Below are 20,155 nucleotides of genomic sequence, written 5' to 3' on the forward strand. Positions count from 1 at the left end.
ATAAATAAATAAATAAAGCTTTTTAGATGCATCAAAAAGAATCCAGGAGCAAGATTTGCATTTAACTGAATTTATTACAAAACAATAAACAAAACGACGAAGCCTGTGCGTCGTCACCTTGGAGATAATATTTAGTCATTTTTCAGGTGGCTCTGGTATCAGGATCAAACGATGCTCATTTATTTTGTACTTTTAATTTATTTACCTTTTCTGTCAAATATTTCCTTTAATTAAGATGATTTAATATCCACAGCACTTTATGTTATGCATTCATTTAATGCTTTTCTAAAAAAGCCCTTGATTATTGATTATTGGAATTTCTGGAAGGTCTTGGACAGTTTTCTTTAATATGAAGTTGTTGCTGTTGCGAGCAGATGTGACACTGTACTGGGGACGGATGATGAGGTGGGATTTCCTGCCATCGGCTAAAGGAGTTCAGCCCTGCAAAACAAAACAAGCTCTTAACCTTTGACACAGTGACCCACGAGTCATGTGGGTCATGAACTCCTCTAACACAACACGTCTCATGTGTTTCTTTTATTTACCTGGAAACATTCAAATGAAGCAAGGCTCTGTGGTTGTAAAGTATACGACTTTAAAGCAGTTTAGGGCTTATGTGGGCGTGAGCTCATCCATAAAGGAGTTTTATAGTCAGTTTCCATCTTGGGCTTTTTCACTGGACACCTCTGTGACTCACACGGTTTTCTTTATATGATGACTTTTCCACTTATTTCCAAATGTAACCAGGAGGAACAGTGAGCTGATTTTGTTGTAGTTCCATTCATTCATTTCTTCCACTTCAGTTCTGCAGTGTGGCCCCAGCTGGAGTCTTCAGCTGTCATAGAGAGAGGTGCAGGGTGCGCCCCGGGCAGGATGGCAACCTGCCGCAGGACTAACAGAGTCAGGAGTTCATCGCCTTCAGATGTTTCCTCAAAGGCGGTATCCTTGGATTAAAGCCTGGATCTCTGCTGCAGTTTAATAACAGCTCAGACTTATTATTAAAGTGTTGAGAAGTGTTAAAGGTGTGAGCCTGAGCTGCTGCTATTCAGTACCTGCGTCAGGCTGCTGGTTAACTTTTTTCTCTGAACCAGAACTCACAAATGCAGGAAGTGACCCAAGTTGCAACAAATTCTAGCAACAGGAAAGGGGGGTTGTGTCTCCCCCCTGCACCTCCCTCACACAGAGATGCATGCTGCAGTCTGGGATCTGAGATTCAGATAAGTAAGTCAGACAACTTTAAAACTGGACTGATGCTGGCATATAGGCTGGTATACCAATGTGATAACTAACAGGAAGAACTGGTGCTTTTACCCAGCAGGTGAGTGATTATTTGATACCAACAAGTGTCAAAATTGTGGTTCACTTTTGATCAAACTGGTCTCTGGTGTGGATGGTGAAACCACAACACTTGGAGAAATTGGACAATTTGATGCGCATGGACACAAATCAGTAGATAATATAATATTTCAATACTCTTCCTGAGAATGTAGAAAATAGCAGCCCGTTAATAACCTTTGTATGGGAAATGTTTATCCTAATTTAAAAGCTTATTTCACAATTGGGCTTCATTTAAAACCAATCACCCGAGACAGCGGTTACATTAAGGCACACGTGTCCCAAGAAGGAGCAGCGAGAGCCGCTAATGAGGTTCTTTGTCTTGGTGGCTTATTATAATGTCCGTTTTTAGTTCTTTAATCACAAAGTAATTAAATTCCCAGTCTGGGAAAACATAAAGGTTAAAAAGTAGAATATAAAAAGACTAATCGCGTCTCTTTGTCCCTGCATATTCAGTAGAAGTGCCCTTGAGCAAAGCACGAGGCCTCCGTTTGTGAGCGTCTTGCTCACGAGGAGATTCGGACATGTTTGGAGGCCGTTTAAATAACTGCCTGCTGGATGTAAATTCCAGTGATTAAGTATCACTCGCTGCGCACTTCCTCGTTAATAATCGAACACTGTCCTCAGCAGCGGTGATCTAACGCTGTCGTGTCTCATTGATTACGCGGATCAATGAGCTCCCAGACTACAGGACACAGAGCACCAGAGTCAATACACATAATGTTTTACAGAACTGTTAACGTGTTTCACTATTGATCCACTGTCTGTATCTAAATATGCGGCCCTTTCTCTGCTGTAAATTCTGACTCTTGGAAAGATCATCCATTAAAATGATGATCATCACCAGAGTGCTGCGTGCACATGCAAATACGAAGCTGCAGCTGTAAAGATCTGACTTTGATCCATAGTAATGTGTTGGCAGGGTTTATTTATGTTCATCTTTTCAGGATTATGAGTAAACTTTAATATCTGGTTCATTCCCCGCTCCTCTGTTCTCTGCACGTACCGCCTCACCTCCTTTGTAAAAGAAGCACTGCTGCCCTCTGCTGGACACAAGCTTCACTCACACGTCGCTGCTAAATTTTCTTCTTAATTGTTAACAGTTAAATAATGTTATGCTGCTTTATTCCATTGGCTGTCTGCACACTCACCTGCTAAATAACACCAATGAAGAACTTGAGTCCTGGGTGTTATAATCCCAGCCCAGCACTCATCTCTGCCTTTCACATCTTTGGTGTTTCGATAGTTTTTTTCTTTCTGAAAACCGTTGAAAGCTTCTGAGTTTGATTTTTGACTCGTTCCTGTTTCCAATGACACTGTTGGCTTGTGATCCTTATAAAGTGACTTGGGCTGAATGATTTGGGACAATAGAAATAAAATGAAATTGAGTGACACAAAAAGCAGTTTATGTATCAAATATCTCATGTTACACACGAACACTGGACCAGGCTGTTTGTGTGGGTGTGTGTTTGAGCGTAGTGAGGCAAATATTAACCCCGTCCAAAGTACATTACTGCTCCAGAATTACGATGAGCAAAGAGTTCATGTATTTCTGTGCGATGCTATCTGAACTTCAAACGGCATTCAGGAGCACATGTGTCTCTAAACACGCATTTAAATGTGTAATGCTAACATTTCCACGCTTTGCTTCAGACATGTGAAGCTGTTCAACGGTGGGAACTGCAACCACGTGTTAATGTGTTACTGCAGCAATTTTATAAAGAAAGAAGATGTTGAGTGCGATTGTTTTAAAGCGGACTATTCTGCTCCTCTTTATTTTCTCTCATGTGTACTATTACAATAGGCAGCATTTCAAAGAATATGATAAATGCATGCGAGTCAAAGGCTCAGCCTTCAGACCATACAGCTGCTTTCTATGTTCGAATCTGTAGAACGTCAGTGAGAGTGGTTGCCCCTTATACATTCACACCAGGCATACAGCTCTGACAGTGAGCCCAGAAGGCCAACAGCCAAATTTCCAGGCCAATCAGAAGTAATGTGGTTTAAAGGGAAGGTGGTACTTAAAGCCAAAAAGTGACATGGATGAACCGCAGGGCAGGACGAAGGCCAAGCAGAGGTAAAAAGGATCATTTTGCAAACATGCGTTAGTCCAAGAATAAAAATATGGGACTGTTAGACCAACTTTAAGGTTGTCATGAAGGCTTAAAAACAATGATTGCAGTTTTATGGTGAAACGTTGGGGAGTCTGGCCTGTCGGTTCACCGGGTTCTCCTCCTAATACTAATGTTTTCTATAGACTTAAAAAAAAAGTACTGTTTCCCATATAGCTGACATGAATGCTAGACACATGAATTATTAAAATTTGCAGTTTTACTGGGTTAAACTAACCAAACAGAAACCCAAAGGCCCTCTTGTCAACTGGCCGGGGTCTTAAGGAAACTTAAAAAAGAAGAAAACACAAGATGCTGCAGAAAGCAAACAGAGAATCCAAGAAACACCCACAGACAGATAAACTGACCGACAACTGAGTGAAAACTGACTGAACACAAACAAAACAAAACGTTTCCTTAAACAATCACACAAGCTGGGAAAGAAGCACAGACAAAGAAAACCAGAGTGAGTGTCAGAGATGGAGAGAGTAGGGCCTGAACGCAGGACGTCCTGTGCAGAGTTCAGTGCGTTTATTTACAATGAATCAAAGGACAAAGGTGCAAATAATCCTCTCCACGGGGTTTCTTCCTGTGCTCGCTCCCTGCTCCTGTGCTGTGGTGAGTCATCGTATCCTGACGTACAACAGCGCTCCACTGCTTCTACTTGTTTCTGCAACCCTCTGCAAACAACAACAGGCTGCTGTTAGTACATGCAAAGACCTGGGAACCAAGACACGGTTGCAAACTAGCTGACTGGGTTTCTCACAACAATCCACTGCAGCTCAGCTACTCTGTTAAACAGATCAGCTGATCAGCGATAGTTGCGTGTAGTTATCCTTCCTCGGGTGTGGCTGGCCTCACGGTGGGAAACACTCTCCAGGCCTGGTGTCCCAGGGAAACCAGGACACCGCCAACAACAACAACAGCACATACATGTTAAACAGACACACAGGCAGGGCAACCAGTGAGGACTGCCAGCCCGAGAAATATAAACAAGTCCACAAACACATGAACCCTGGGTCCCCATGACAGTAAGACTATGAGCTCTTAGAATGAAGCAGGGAAAACCACCAAATAATGACCCAAACATCATAAACGTGATCGATGTAACAAAGCTGAAGTTTCACACTAAATCTGTCAGAAATGTATTTGTAGTTTTAAAATATAGATCGTAAAAAGAAAAACACGCCATGTCACTGACTTCCTTTACTTCTTGCCTGACCTGCAGCTGATAATAACACAAATGCAAACAGCTGTTTTATGTGCTAAAGTTAAATGGTGTCATTGGCACCTTAATGCAGTCACATAACTGTCATCTAGTAAGTAAGCTGCTGGCTCAGTGCAGACACTGTTTAGGAAGCATCTGCCTTTCTGGTTGCGTCACACTTCTTCCTGCCTCTCCGGTTAGGCTGAGCTGACAGCGGAAAGGAAGTTCAGATTCTGTAAGGTCAGCGCTTCTTCATGAGTCAGAGTTCAGTTCAGGCTGAGGATCATGAAGATTTGGCTGCAAACCGTCATCTCGTCTCATGTTTGAAGTGAAGATTTGAATAGTGTTGAAACCCTACAAAGTTTTCATGCGTATTTGTTTATATTTGCATGTCTGCAAAGTCTTTTGAATATTTTCATCGTGCACTCAAATACTGAGATAAGCAAGGTAATTAAATACCCATCCAGCCATCCTCAGCCTACGGCAGCAGGCCCCTGGTGACCCTGAAGAATGAAATATAATGCCTGTACACAACAAGTCTGGATGTTTTTGAGCCTCATGCACCTCCACATCCACATTATCCATATTATATGGATTATATATGTGTACATATGGTATATTTATGCTGATATCCTCACTCACATTCCCCTTTATTGCATCTGTAACATGCAACTTCTGTCGGTGCTGTGCTACTGGAAACTGAATTTCCCGGAGGAACCCACCCGAGGGATTAATAAAGTTTCATCTAATCTAATCTCACTGGTCTCGCTGCTGTGGTTTGTCCAGGTGCTTTGAAATTCAAGCTGTGGCCTGACCAGCATCAGCCAGCCGAAGCATCAAAGCTTGGCTCAGAAACAACCACGAATGAGGCGCAGTTTCTTAAAATGTTTTCAAATGTTTTGGCTTTTGTCTTCTTGTCCATGGAAATCACCGTGCGCTTGCTTCTGGCATGCCGCCGTGGGCTGTGCCTCTGTATGAATGCGTGCCCATGCATATGTGACTGTTTATGTCTGTGTGTGGTCTTTGTAAGACGAGGATGTTTCCCCCTGAGGGGATGGATGTACAGATCCATTTCAAAGCCCAGAGAGCTCCCTTCCCCCAGTACGTCCCCCCCCCAACATCGTGTTCCCAGCAGAGTCCAGACTGTCAGTGAGAGCAGAGCCTTTTAAAAGCCTGCATGTGCTGTTAAACATGGCTGAGCTGTGACTTTCTGCGGTGATCATCCAGCCTTACAGAACAGATCAACATCTTCTGAAGCCTCTCGCCCGCCGTACAAAGGGCGCCATTAGAGAGGGTGCAGAGACGAGATAGCTTTGACTAATAGCGCTCTCTTCGTAGTGTTGTGTCTTCGTCCCGCTGTTTGTACAGCAAGAAATGTTAGACGCTCACATGCTTTGGCTGCGCTGGGTTGGGTACGCTGCAGGTTTCAGGTATCTCTGAGCTTTCAGTCATTCAGTCAGAGACCGAGGCTGACATGTGCACCCTCTGTGATACAAAGTCCCTTAAATGTTTACGTGTGTTTATAAGTGTTGGCCATTAATCATTTATTTGTTGATTTAATTAATATTTTATGCCATGAATTTCAAGTAGATTCACGTACACTAAATACAAAAGACTTTCACTGTTCAGTAAAAAAACAAAAACAAAAAAACAGGAGAGTACGCTGATGTTTGATGTCCTTGAACAAGTCAATAAATGTCGACCTGCAGCACATGACCTCTGACCTCTCCACTGAAATTTGAGCATGTGTGTCTAAAGGAAACTTATGAAATGTCTCCAACTCTTTAACGAAGCCCTCTGAGGTGCATCCGTGTCACCTCTGAGGTGTCTCACGAACACAAATCCCAACGTTTCTCGTCTTTATCCGCGGAGGAGGTCTACGGTGCTGAAAGGCAACGTGGTTCTGCACACATGGCTTCTGGATAGCCTTTAATGGCCTGCTGCTGTATGGTAGCAGGCGGGAATATCAGTGCACACGCTCTGCTAATTTGCAACCATGTGTTTCTTCTGATCTCTAAATAAAACACTAAGAATCGCTCCAGCACCTCCAGGGGAACGCCACCTTCCTCGCCACCTAGGGCCGATCCAAGACACACTATGGACAGAGCTCATTTCCACATCGGGTGTGGTGGTGCCACATCCTGAATGAAACTCGACCTTCTTCTGTGAACAAAGAGGAACCCAGTCTGAGGGATGATTGTGCACTGGTGAATTATTCCTGAGGTGTGTGAATTTCATAGAAACAGTAAAAGAAAACCCCCAAAAACTCAAAGCAGAGGCAAACAGGTTTGCTTTAGAAGCCCTCACTGCCCACCTCTTTACATAGATGACTGTGGAAAGCCCATCCTTATGCACTGCAGTACTTTCCTGTTGAAAGTCATGGGCATCGGCTCACTAGTCCCTCTGTTTTGGAACATTTGCAAACAGAACATAAAGTGTATTCATGCAGGGAGTACTCACTGTAGTCACTGAGTGACGTGGCAGAGCTCGGTCTAAACAGTTCTGTTTTACTGCTCCAGCCAAAATTCATTTTAAGATTGGTGAAATAACCAATGTTTAGCTCAACCTACTGTTTGTGTTAAAAGGAAATATGAACTTTTAAAGTTTGACAGAGCTTCAAAAACCCCGTCCTGTGGATTTTCCACAGTTCACTGGTATTTTCAGATGATTTTCGATATTACAATAAAGACTGAAAATGGGGTGAAACTGGGACTGCTTTCTGTTTTTCTGAAACATCAGCTCACAGTCACTGTGCATTGCTCACATTTCACCACCAGTCATTAGGCAACGCTAAGCATTTGATAAGACAGCATACAGTTCGTTGCAGTCAGTTTGGGACTTTGACTCAGGGCAACATTTCTCAGGAAAATTCAAAACTGCTTTGTTATGCAATATGTGTCCACGCACACTTTTCTTATTTGTTTTGAAAAAATCGCAGCAGCTACTACAGAGACCTTTAAATCTCAGCTGGCAGTGCTCATTATACAAAGTTTGATCAACCTCGCGTAAATCACGGTCAATTATTAATGAAACCACCATATTCCTTTAGACAGTAAACGGTTCAGGATCAAAGATTATACAGTTTTCTTTTCCCCGTGAGTGCCCCCCCCCCCACACACACACACCCCTCCTCCCCCTCCCTCCCTCTCTCTGTGATCGGTCAATGCTGCTGACTGTGTCGGACTCCGGAGCGTCACCCCGACCTGACGCTCTCTTGTACCACAGCGCAGCTGTTACCATTACTTCATCTCTTATTGGATCAAGACCGAGAGAGAGGGAGAGAGAGAGAGGGGGAGAGAGGGAGCGAGCAAAGGCAAACAAGTGGAGAGAGAGAGAGGGGGAGAGTTGGAAGCCTGCGCCGTGCTTCATCGATCTGCAGAGGTGCACCGAGGACCTTCTGTCGGACATTGGTCACATCTTTCAGTTTTTTAAGTGAATGCCAGAAGTAGAGTGACTCTTTGGAAAATGCTTCTGGGAAATTTGGTACGGTAAGACTGTGACAGTTTTGTTGGTTTGATTTCAGCGTTGTGTAGTTTTAGCTTCATTTAAAGTGTTTCCCAGCTCCGCCCCGCCTGCCCTCTAAACACAGATTGCAGGGCTGCAGAACTGATGTATCGACCTGAGAGCGAGACAATCGCTCCGTGCCTGATATCAGCGCAAACGCGCAAACCTGGAAGCTTTACCTTAAGAAAGAAGGCATTACATAAGTCTGCGAAGTATCAATTATGCAGCAGCGATGACTGCTGCTGTTATTTTTGGTCTGACTCACGCCGGGACAGATGATGATGGTGATGGATAGCCTGGAACAGCTCATTGTCAACAATGCCGCAGATTTGTTTACCTGTGGGAGGTAAAGGTAAGCAAAAAGCTTCAGGTTAACGGTTCCACCGTGGATCACTCCCGTCTCCGTCCTTCAGGACGTGGGTTTGATCACCATCATCACTTTTATTATCATTCATTTTAGAATGAATTGAAATTAGCAAACGCAATATATTAAAAATGAATTATACCTGAATTAGTCATCAGTCACTGGATCGTCGTAGTTTAAAGAACACACCAGTCCACGCTGAGTTGACGTCAAAATACCCGGATAACATACTGATTTTGGCAACCTTGAGCACTCTGAGGCCCAGACACGATCCACAAGTCATGGCGCTGTATTGACATAGATTATGACAGCTGTAGTGTGGAGGAGAAGTCACAGTACATCTAACATCTGGCCACTACATGCTGAGTGGACAGACAATATCCAGTTACATCTGGACCTAAGTGGGCTACTTTGGGACTTTCTAACTCAGTTATGGCACTGACAAGTGTTGTGCGTGCCTGGTATGGCACAGATATGTTACCACCGCTGACACATGACACGTATGAGGTTGACCTGCAGAGTTGGGGTGACCAGAGTCACCCTGCGTCCAAACTGTCTGTCAAGGCCAAATGTGATCTGTGAGAGATCCGCCGATGTGAGTCACATTTTAGATCAAACATTTGTTTCTAAACTCGGTGTTCAGGTCATGGTCTAACTCATGGTTGAACTTATGTTACTTCATGTAAGATTTCTACTAATTTGAGTGTTTTTATTGTCTAAAATATTGAATAGTAATAAATATCATAATGGAAGAGGGAAACTCTGAATATGTAAATCTGTGTGAATCTTTTTATTATTATTTGGGTAAAAGTGGAGACCGTCAGGCTTGTGAGGAGAGTCAACATCTGCAACTGTATGTGGGTGTAAAGGTGCACCTGGTGCACATGGCACAGCAACTTGCACAACTGTTTAGGCTTCATCATTAACAGATCTTCTAGTTGATTCTTCAGGGAACGTCTTACTTATTTAAGCAAGAAAATGTCCAACTGCATGATTGTGTAATTAAACCCATTAGAAGCGTTGGAGCTGCATGAAACAAAGCTCCCGTTACCATTCTGAGCTGCTTTCACCTTAAATCTGGGTTTAAGTTGTACTTTGGAAAACATCAGTTCTTGTAAAGATTTGCTGAGCAGGATACTAAAGCTGTACCAGCTCTAGAGATGCTCCAAGCCTGACCTTTGACCTTGAGGAGTGGAAATGTGTTAAAAAGAAATGCTCTCTGGTTTTCTGCAGGTAGTGGTTGCGTTCTGTCTGTGGGGCATTGATGTCAGCAGAGCTTATGTGTTTCAAGCCAGCCGACCTTCAGAGGGAGGAGACAACCCGCCATCTCATACTAAAAGTGAGAACACACTTGTTGTCTTAGCAACGCTTATTCTGGGCTGTTGAGTTCAGAAAGTCTTATAACTGAGCTGAAGACTGATGTGATCAAATATGGTGGAAACCTTTATTTCTGCATTTGGACCAAAATGACATTGATGTTTAAAATGTGTATTGCCAAGTTACAGCAAAGCGAGAAAAAACACCGAGCTAGTAGCTCCAGGCGCACTGTGTTGGTGTTTTGTTTCTCACTCTAATCATAGCAGGATAGATGTGAATATATATCTGTATGTACATATTTCCTCCTTAATGGTTGGGCCAATGTGAACGAAACTTCAAGCAGGAACGAGTTGCATTTATTTAACTTTAACTTCACATCAACAGGAGTGTTTTAATCAAGAGTTTTGACATCGAAAATCTAGATGACAAAAACCGTTATAGGAAAATTACTTGAGTTTACCTTGAATGACTGTTATGGAGGCAAACCGAGCTAGAACTTGTGTACTATGACTTCTCCATTTTGCTTAAAGACGTAAAAACACATTTTATATCAGAGCTGTGCACCATTATACTTGGTAAACGTTGTATGTGGGCATGTTTGCAGCATGTGTGTCTCACCATGCCCTTCCCCTCCCTGTAGTCATTTCAGAGTGGGTCAGCTCAGCGGGCTCCTGTAAGGGGAGGTGCTTTGAGCTGGAGGTGGCCAGCCCTCCAGGATGCAGATGTGACAATCTCTGCAAAACCTACTACAGCTGCTGCTCTGACTTTGATGAGCACTGCCTGAAAACAGGTCAGGCTTCTACACACTTGCTCACGTCTCTCGTCTTTTCTTCACTTCCTGTTTTCTTACCCAGTCTGTGGCTCTTGGTCAACAACTAACTGCATCGAGCTGACAATGTAAACCCTTAAAAGCAGTTTAGAGATGTGTAACAGCCAATGAACAGCTACAGAGCTGTCTAATATTAAAAGTATAGATATTTACATATGCTTCATACAGTGTCTAACATGCCTGCAAAGCTCGGCATGAATACTTTCTCTTGTAACACAGGGAAATTTAACAAAAGCCAAAATGTTCATTTTCATCTGATGCTAATTTAAATCTCTGTTGCATCACCTATAACTGTATGTTCATCTTGAAAACATGAAGTAAACAACTGTGGAACATTTAAAAAAATCTTCAAATGAATTCAGCAACCATGAGCTTCTTGTGGGTCTTCTTTTTAAAACATATAATAAAACGTCAGCGTTGCCTGGGTATGGATAATCTGTAACACATTTTAGGACCCTCTGTTATGCAACAGAGATCTGAGATCTGAAAACGTTGGTTGGGAGACGACAGTTAAACAGTGGAACAGGGCTCATTGGGGACTCGGAGGCAGATGAACTCGGCAGAATTTAGCCAAAGTTGAACAAGCTGTCGAGGCTGCTGGAGGCGAATGTGCAGCCTGAGCTCGTCTAACATGTGACTTGGAAGATGGTCGTGGAGCCACAGAGACACTGCATTACTTTCAAGGCTGAGTAACACAATGGTTTAATCAACAAGCTCTGTAGAGTTTGTACCACATGGCTAACGATCAGTGATGGAGTGAACGTGCTGTCCAGGAGTCTGATTGCTGGATGGGTTTCTACAGAACGAGCAGACTCTGTGGACTTTGTGACAAAAATCCTTTGAGATGCCAAATCAAACACAGAGCACTATGTGCTGTGAAGAAGGGAACAGCTGAAAGTCATTTCTTAATGGACGTGGGTTCACACCTACTAACCAGGCTGTGTGAAGGATCTGCATCGTTTAGTGTCTCAGGAAACTTTTTGTGAAAACTTTGTAAGACTGCAACTTTGTACATGATAACACATTCCTTCAGAAGTTTTGTAAACACCTGAATGAAAGGGAAAAAACACAAGAGAGTCTTAAATGGAGCCAGGAAGAGTAACGTTATGATGTAATCAGATTGAATTTGTCATGATGCAGCACGCTGATGCGTTGTGTTTCCTGCTTTCATCTGAATTAATCAGGTAGAAAGCAGCTTGGTGCTGCTAATCAAATGCATGTATATCTTATCATGATGTCACCATCTCCCCAGGAGTGGATGTCAGACCTCTGCTCAGGCTAACTGCAAAACCCCCAAAACAGAACAAGAGCTGGAGCTCAGAGGCCTCAAATAATTCATTTCATTCACATGTGAAATGTTAAAGTTCATGATATTGTGCCAGGATAGGACTCTAATCTTTAAGAAGGAGCATGGCAGCACAGATTAGGTTTGCTAAGTTCTATCTGAATATACAGAAGGAAAAAAAGATCATTAAGAGATCTGTGCACAAACAAATAACCACCAACCTCAGTCAACTGGAGCAGTGTTGCAAAGACCAGTGGACCAGTGGACCAGTGGACTAGACTTACTTAGGTTACTGCTGCTGAAGTTGCTTCTACAAGCTGAATCATTGCATGTGCTTAGATTCTCAAAGAACTGCAGAGAATCCTGTGAAAATGTTATTTTTCACACACGGAAATAATCAATGAACTGACTTCCTGTTTGTGCTCAGAGGGAGGCTTTGAATGCAAACAGGAACGGTGTGGGGAGGAGAGGAACGAAGACCATGCCTGCCACTGCTCAGAGGACTGTCTGGAAAAAGGAGACTGCTGCTCAAATTACAAGTCCATGTGCAAAGGTACATGTCATTATCATTTTTAACCAAGTGACATGGAGATTAAATTTGCTTTCAAGCATGTGATGTACTGTGGTTTCCTCTCAAGGTGAGACTTCATGGCTGCAAGAAGAATGCGAGGACATCACGAGTCCTGAATGCCCTGCAGGGTAAGATCGATGACCAACCATCCATCCATCTGTTTATCCTTTTTCAGGGTCGAGGGGGGGCTGGAGCCTATCCCAGCTGTCTCAGGGTGAGAGGCAGGGTACACCCTGGACAGGTCGCCCGTCTAACACACAGAGACCGACAACCATTTGCACTCACATTAACTCCCACGTTCACACCTATTTAGAGTTGCCAATTATCCCCACTAAGTGCATGTCTCTGGATTGTGGGAGGAAGCCGGAGTACCCGGGGAGAAGCCACACAAACACGGGGAGAAGATGCAAACTCCGTGGAGTCTGATGACTAACCACGTCTCTAAAAAAAGCATAATGGCTCCACGCCTTCTATAGAAACCTGAAACACCATTTTGGAGAATAACTGCAGTTTGGTGATGTTACCAGATCAATCAGCTTTGTCATTCTTGTGCTTCTCAGCTTCGTCCGTCCTCCTCTCATCATGCTCTCGCTCGATGGGTTCAGAGCCTCCTACCTGAAGAAGGACCAGTCTGTCATCCCAAACCTTCATAAACTCGGTATGTCTTTAAGTGATTTTTACAGAGCCAGCAGTTTCTGTATGTCCTTTATTTACTTTTTGATGAGTCAAAAATATAGCCTGGTTGCTTGTACCATCCTGTAAAATGCAGCTTTCACAACTCTTTACTTTATAAAATGCAAAATTTAACAAAAAGTTACCTTTTGTTTCCCCTCAGGAGGATGTGGCACGTCTACACCGTACATGCGACCAGTCTACCCATCAAAAACATTTCCAAATTTGTACACCTTAGCCACGGTAAGTGAGCCAGCATATTTAATGGATGGTTCATGTTAGAAGTTACAGTAAAGCTAGTCTGTTAATGAGTACTCTGTCTGAAGAATGAGCAAACACAAATGTTTGCCAGTGTGTTCAAAATGCCCTTACACTGTGCTCGTGTTGCTACTCAAGCGTTGGACTCATTTTTAAAACAGTAAATGTGCCATCTGTCTGCAGGGCCTGTACCCAGAGTCCCACGGGATTGTGGGGAACACCATGTATGACCCAGACTTTAATGCCACGTTCACACTGCGTTCCAGAGAGAAACTGAACCACCGCTGGTGGGGCGGACAGCCTGTGAGTCCAGTCTAGAGTCCAGCTGACCAAAAAGCAGGCGTAACTCTTAAAGCATAAAATGCAAATTTAAAAAGCGTGCTTCTTTGGTGTTTGTACGTGTGCCGGAGCACACATTTGTAAGTACGCAGAGTGACACAAAATCCTGAGAATATTGAACACATTTGTGACCATTTTGTCAACATTTTCTCTCCATAGATTTGAAGAGCTTACGTAAGGTGTTAAGGTCACTTATAACAGCGTTTAAGAGGACCGTTGGATTTCTGGATTTCATCTCCTTTTGTTTCTTTTTCAGATCTGGATCACCGCTGAGAAACAAGGAGTGAAACCAGGCACGTTCTTCTGGCCTTGGTACTTAAGTTAGTACTGGAATGTTTTTCAGTAGCTTTAGATGTCAGACTTTACTGAGGAGTCACTTCCACTTTTCCTGCACTACTTATACATTCTTGATATATTTTGTGTTGACTTTCTTTGAATGTCCGATGGGCTCAGTCAGAGCCCTGGATCTGTCTTAATGAAATGCCCCTCGGGGATAAGTGGGGCTGGAGCCTATGACTCGTTTCATGGGCAAACAGCTGGGCACACCCTGGATACCAGTCTGTGGCTTAGGTGTGGATGTTGCCGAGGATACTGCCAATTTAGGGAAACAGTACAGAAAGGAGACATGATGTGGATGCTGGTGAAGCTGTTGTTCATTGTGGGGAAATCTTTCTACTTGCCAAATAACACAATAATGCACTAAAATAAATAAAACTCAGTCTTTCAGGAGAAATAATGAGGGAGGTTCAGGGAAAAAACAACACAAATACACTTTAGTAGCTGAGAAACTCTTGAAGATTGAGTCCGAAGCAGTGAGGGGAAGAGAAATGATAATGGGATACTGGGCAGAGTCAAAGATTTTAATTTTTAAAAGCAAGTATTAAAATGTGTGACATCATCGAGCAACAGTGCTTCTCTGATGCTTCGTGTAATTAACTACAAAGTGTTATTAAGTCTGAGCAACACAGACGTAAAAGAGGAGCTTTTGATTTTGATTTGACCCGATGACCGAGCGCAGCTCGACTGACAGGCACGAAGCAGACAGGTTCATGTCAGCGAGTGTTTGCATGTCCATGACTCAATGATCACGAGGGCTACACATGAAGATGCGCACTAGTCACATCCTGAGACAGACAGACAATGGGACAATACTCCCACACAGTCACAACAAAGGCCATTGAAGAGTCCGAGGAGTCCGAACAAAACGGCGTGTTCATCTGCTGATTTACATTCAAACCATCAGCCTCAGCTATTTGGTGACAGAATAAAAATTGATCGTCAGGTTTTGTCATTAACATTTTAATCATCATGATTCTTGTTTTCAGGGTGATTCCTCTTGAAAGGAGGATTTTGACCATCTTGCACTGGCTGCACTTGCCCGATGATGTGAGGTGTGTCCATGTCTTTTTTACTTTTTTACAATTAATTAGCATGTAGCTTTCACACACAAAATAATGTGTAAAATTACTCAAGAATGACAGTGACAGTGATACTGTGGGTGTGTCTGTTTAAGAGACTGCAGAGTCTGGGGTCAGTGATCGGATCAGACGCTGATAAGTGTCAAGTGGCTTTTATTGTCATTTCAACCATGCACAGTGTTACAGTACAGAGTGAAAGGAGACAGCGTTCCTCAGAGACCCTGGTGCTACATATGACATATAACAGAGTAATGTGCAAACACTGCAATAAAACAAGACAAGACAGTGAAACACCAGACAGAACAGGACGATACAGAAACAAGACAGTGCAGTGGAAATGTGCAAAATACTGTTGCATTGTGCAAAAAGTAGCTTGAAGGTGATGCTGCAGATAAGTGCTGGGTAGTGACGTGCATGGAGTGTTTGTACAGCTCGGTGTGTCAGCAGGTGAAGTAGGTGTTTGTGTTTCTTCTCTGGTTGTGCGTTCAGGTGAGATGCTTGAACTCACACTGAAACAAGTTTTTTTCTACCTTGTTCAGTCATCACTGTTCCATGAAAAGTGTTTCGCAGCACAACGTTTCCTTCGTCATGTCTTTTCAGGCCGTATGTTTATGCTATCCACTCAGAGCAGCCCGATGCCTACGGACATCGAATGGGTCCACTCAGCAGTGAGGTGAGCTAGGCCTGAAGATGGTCTAAGAGGTGCGATTAATAATATGCAATAATCAATCATTTTGGTTTCAATTGAAATATTGTCCACAGCTGGACAACCCTCTGAGGGAAATTGACAACATCATTGGTCAGCTAATGAATGGACTGAAGCAGATGAACCTGCACCGCTGTATCAATCTCATCATTGTAGGAGATCACGGTATGAGCTCCACAGAAACCTGCTGAATTCAGAGGATTTTGTCTAATTAACCCTTTTATTACAGTTCTTGTAAATGCAGCAATGATTAGACAGTCCTCTATGTTTGTACTTGGAGGGAAGAGCTCCTTTACAGAGTAAGAGACCTTCTTTAGAACCTTTACTCCTTCACTGGGAGGAAGGAAAAGTGCTCAGGAAGCCCCCCAGCAGCCTGATCCTGTAGCCTCATTACTAAATAATGTTTCAGGGTCACCTGATCCAGGTATCTGAACTGGTTCCAGTGGAGAGAGCCCTGATAGCTGAAGGTTCTTCTACTTCTAGGTTGCAGCCTGAGATGGAAGTACTCTATTACACAGTTATGGTGCTTTATCGTCCCAGAGAGACTTTTAAATTCAGTCTTGAATATTACAGGGAGCCAGTGTTCTTGGAGAAATATGATCTCTCATTATTTCTCTTGCTGCAACAACTTTGGATCAACTTTGAAGGGTTTCACTGAACTTTTTCGGACATCCTGGAAATGAGCAATCGCAATAGTCCAATCCAGAAACAACACATGCATGGACTAGTTTTTCAGCATCACTCTGAGATGGGATGTTCCCAGTTTTCGCAATGGAAGGAAGAAGTTATGCATAGACTTTTTATATGAGGGCTACAGAAGAAACGATTGGTCAAAAATGACTCAACATTTCTTCACATTAGTTTAATTCAATTCACTTTTATTTCTGTAGCACCAAATCACACGAGCAAACAGCTCACGCTGCTTTTTAGTATGAATAGAGACAATATGACAGAGAAAACACCAAATATCAGATGGCCCCCCATGAACAAGCACTTGGCGACAGTGGGAAGGAAAAACTCCCTTTTAGCAGGAAGAAACCTCCAGCAGAACCAGGCTCAGGGAGGGGCGGGGCCATCTGCTGTGATTGGTTGAGGGTGAGGGGAGAAAAACAGGATTAAAGAAACACTAGATCTGACCTCTTCTAGTTCTGGAGGCCACAGAGATGCCATCAAGAGCTGCATCAGGTTTGAGAGTCTCTATTAAAACTGTTGAAAGTCACATGGTTCTTTTAAAAGACACACAGGTTCCTTCACTTGGCGTGTACTCTCAGTGTCAGCACAAGCATGAAACGTTTGGTCACATAACTTGTGTACGTCTGAGGTGTGTCGAGAAGTTACAGATGTCACTGCTGTGTCTCAGGGATGGAGGAGGCCCACTGCGACAGGACAGAGTTCCTCAGCAGCTACCCACTCAACATAGACGAGATCACGCTGATCCCTGGCTCGCTGGGCAGAATACGACCCCGTGAGCCAAAACCGACCACGTGTAAGTGCGCACATTTAAATAGCACACTGTGACACGTGCTTTCTTTAGATGCAAAACCTGCTTTATATTTCTCAAATTTCCATTTCCAGATGACCCAAAAGTTGTGGTTGCAAACCTCACTGTAAGTAACAAATGTATAAGATCACAGTACAGCCTAAAACAAACTGAGCGGTTTGCTGTGTTTGCAGGGGTCAGGTCGTTCACCTTTGTATTTACTGTTTCAGTGCAAAATGCCAGCTCAGCACTTCAAGCCATACCTGAAACGGGATTTACCCAAGAGGCTTCACTACGCCAACAACAGACGGATTGAGGATGTCCATCTGCTGATGGAGAGGAAGTGGCACATTGCCAGGTAGCCTGTGATTCTAATCTGTCAGAAACGGTGTTTTAACTACCAATAAATCGAGATCTTATCAAGTCTGAGGAAGAAATAAGACGATTACAAAGGAAACTGGCAGCCTCAGTGACCTCTACTCCCACTTTATCTTTAAATTATGTCTGGTTAAATTTGAGGACTTTAAGTTAAGTTCACTGATATTTAGAAAGTGAGGTGAAGGAAGGATTTTTGCATTTTGTCACACTGAGCTACAAAAATCACAGAATGACTCAGTGCCTGCATACTCCATGTTTGTTGTTTTCAGGAAAATGCCAGAAAAGCCGAGGACTCGGTGTGGCTTCTTTGGTGATCACGGCTTTGACAACAAGATAACCAGCATGAGGGTACTCGTGTGTCGTATCTGCCGTTTGCTCCTTCTGTGTTTATATGTTAAAGACATCGCGCGTCAAGCTTGGATACTTTGTTTGAATACTTGGCGTTATGAGTACCGCCATCTTGGGCTTTCTGAGCCAAAGGTTACCATGTAGCATTTTTTAAATCACACAGCAAGCCATAGTATCTTAATATGTCAAACACCAGCAGCTCTACGAGCAGCTCAGCTCAGTGGCTGAACCAGGTGAGTTAAAGGCTGACATGTAGCAGTTGTAGTCAAACAGAATTTAAATAGTTGAAGACAGATGTGTTGTCAGTACAGATGTGATTGTTAAAGAACGTAAAAAAGACTTTGTACCGTTTTAAAACCATCTGTTATAAAGTGGCAGTTTATCACAGAAGGCCATGATGACTGACCCTTGATGATGACATCAAGTGGTGGCTGAAGGAACTGCAGCTTTGGAATCTAAGGTTCATTCGGCTTCATTTTCAGCCCCAGAGGTTTCTTTCTTCTTGAGTATTGTTTCGAGAAAAGTAGAATTTGAGAGAAGGACAAGAAACATGGCTGACTATTACCTCATTATGAGGAGTACATCTCTCTGATCTGATGTCCACACGACAGTTTTCATAAAGTTTGTTTGAAAACTCCACGAGTTGATTTCACTGTTTGGTTTTTTTTACATGCTCCTTCTTTTTTGCAGACAATCTTTATTGGCCATGGGCCAAGCTTCAAATTTCAGAAGATGGTGCCGGAGTTTGAGAATATAGAGTTATACAATGTCATGTGTGGTAAGAATCATTTTTTTTTATCTTCTTTTGAATACCAGAAAATATGGTCTAGATCTGGGGTGTCCAACTCCAGTCCTCGAGAGCTACTGTCCTGCAGAGCCATCCCTACTCCAACACAGCTGAATCAAATGGCTGGATAGCTCTTCAGCCATCAAGTTTGGCAAAGGCCTGATAACAAGCCACTCATTTGATTCAGGTGTCGGAACAAGGATGTGTCTAAAAGCTGCAGGACGGAAGCTCTAAAGGACTGGAGAAGGACACTCCTGGCCGAGATAATAATACCGATGTTATCATTACTACTATAATAGCGTGTCCTCTGATTGTTCGTGCTTTAGACTTGTTGGGCTTGAAGCCAGTTCCAAACAACGGGACACACGGCAGTCTGAACGATATGCTGAAAGATCCGCCTTTCCATCCCAGCATGCCAGAGGAAGTCACGCCGCCGTCGCCGCCGTCCGATGCCGAAATCAGCCACGACCTGGGCTGCAGCTGTGACGATGAGGTCTGTGGGAGGCAGCAATGCCACAGAAATCATTTGTAACATCTAAATCCAGCTGATTTCACCGTGTTTGTCACTTTTCTTCTGTAACAAACAAAGACGAGGGAAAAAACCACATTTTATCATTTTCAGAACAAAGTGGAGATCAATGGGCTGTTCACTCGTGCATCAGATGGGGTCTACAGTTATAGTAAGTGTTACACACACACACTGGAACAGCTGCATTCAGCTAGCAGCTGAGGAAATAGGATTATTTGACAGTAAATCTAGATTTTCTTCATCATGTATCTTAAAGCAATGCCTCCTGTTTCTGCTTTCATTTGTATTTTTTGCCGTTTTATTGGTCAGTAGGAACACCAACAGAATCACCTTTAATTATGAAGTATAATCAAATAATTTGGCATCGAGGTACAACATGTTGTTTTTGCAGACAGCACCCAGCTGCCGTTTGGTCGACCTGCGGTGATGTTTGACACTCAGTACAGTCTTCTTCATCATGTGGAGTTCATCAGTGGATACAGCAAAGAGCTAGCCATGCCCCTGTGGACATCATACACACTGCCACCACAGGTACACACATGTAAAGTTCTCACTCCGTCTTGTATCAGTCAGCTTGGTTCTACAAGCCACCTAAAACTTTATTTAGGTTTTTCTCTTGTTGGAATTTCATTCACTGAGCTCTGGTTGTTGTGTTCCTGCTAGTCCAAATTATAAAAACGTCAGAGGGTAAATTCACAGATACACTTCCATGATATG

At 43.2% G+C, this 20,155-nt stretch overlaps 1 protein-coding gene across 1 annotated transcript in view; it reads left to right on the forward strand.

Annotated features, from left to right (window-relative positions):
- The first annotated feature begins 7,839 nt into the window (after positions 1-7,839).
- LOC102309588 (ectonucleotide pyrophosphatase/phosphodiesterase family member 2) overlaps positions 7,840-20,155 on the forward strand; it is a 33,611-nt gene continuing 21,295 nt past the window's right edge. Inside the window, exons 1-20 of the mRNA XM_005944787.3 lie at positions 7,840-8,136; positions 9,755-9,860; positions 10,479-10,628; positions 12,380-12,505; positions 12,591-12,651; positions 13,084-13,181; positions 13,359-13,438; positions 13,637-13,756; positions 14,049-14,104; positions 15,118-15,183; positions 15,811-15,883; positions 15,973-16,081; positions 17,277-17,402; positions 17,492-17,523; positions 17,627-17,754; positions 18,044-18,122; positions 18,813-18,900; positions 19,236-19,402; positions 19,532-19,589; positions 19,830-19,969. Coding sequence (XP_005944849.1) covers positions 8,119-8,136; positions 9,755-9,860; positions 10,479-10,628; positions 12,380-12,505; positions 12,591-12,651; positions 13,084-13,181; positions 13,359-13,438; positions 13,637-13,756; positions 14,049-14,104; positions 15,118-15,183; positions 15,811-15,883; positions 15,973-16,081; positions 17,277-17,402; positions 17,492-17,523; positions 17,627-17,754; positions 18,044-18,122; positions 18,813-18,900; positions 19,236-19,402; positions 19,532-19,589; positions 19,830-19,969 — 1,881 coding nt within the window. The 5' untranslated portion in view covers positions 7,840-8,118. The remainder of the gene's footprint in view (positions 8,137-9,754; positions 9,861-10,478; positions 10,629-12,379; positions 12,506-12,590; positions 12,652-13,083; positions 13,182-13,358; positions 13,439-13,636; positions 13,757-14,048; positions 14,105-15,117; positions 15,184-15,810; positions 15,884-15,972; positions 16,082-17,276; positions 17,403-17,491; positions 17,524-17,626; positions 17,755-18,043; positions 18,123-18,812; positions 18,901-19,235; positions 19,403-19,531; positions 19,590-19,829; positions 19,970-20,155) is intronic.

This window comes from Haplochromis burtoni, unplaced genomic scaffold (genome assembly GCF_018398535.1).
Source record: "Haplochromis burtoni strain Fernald_Lab_line unplaced genomic scaffold, NCSU_Asbu1 Contig_402, whole genome shotgun sequence".
In the NCBI taxonomy this organism is placed as follows: domain Eukaryota; kingdom Metazoa; phylum Chordata; class Actinopteri; order Cichliformes; family Cichlidae; genus Haplochromis; species Haplochromis burtoni.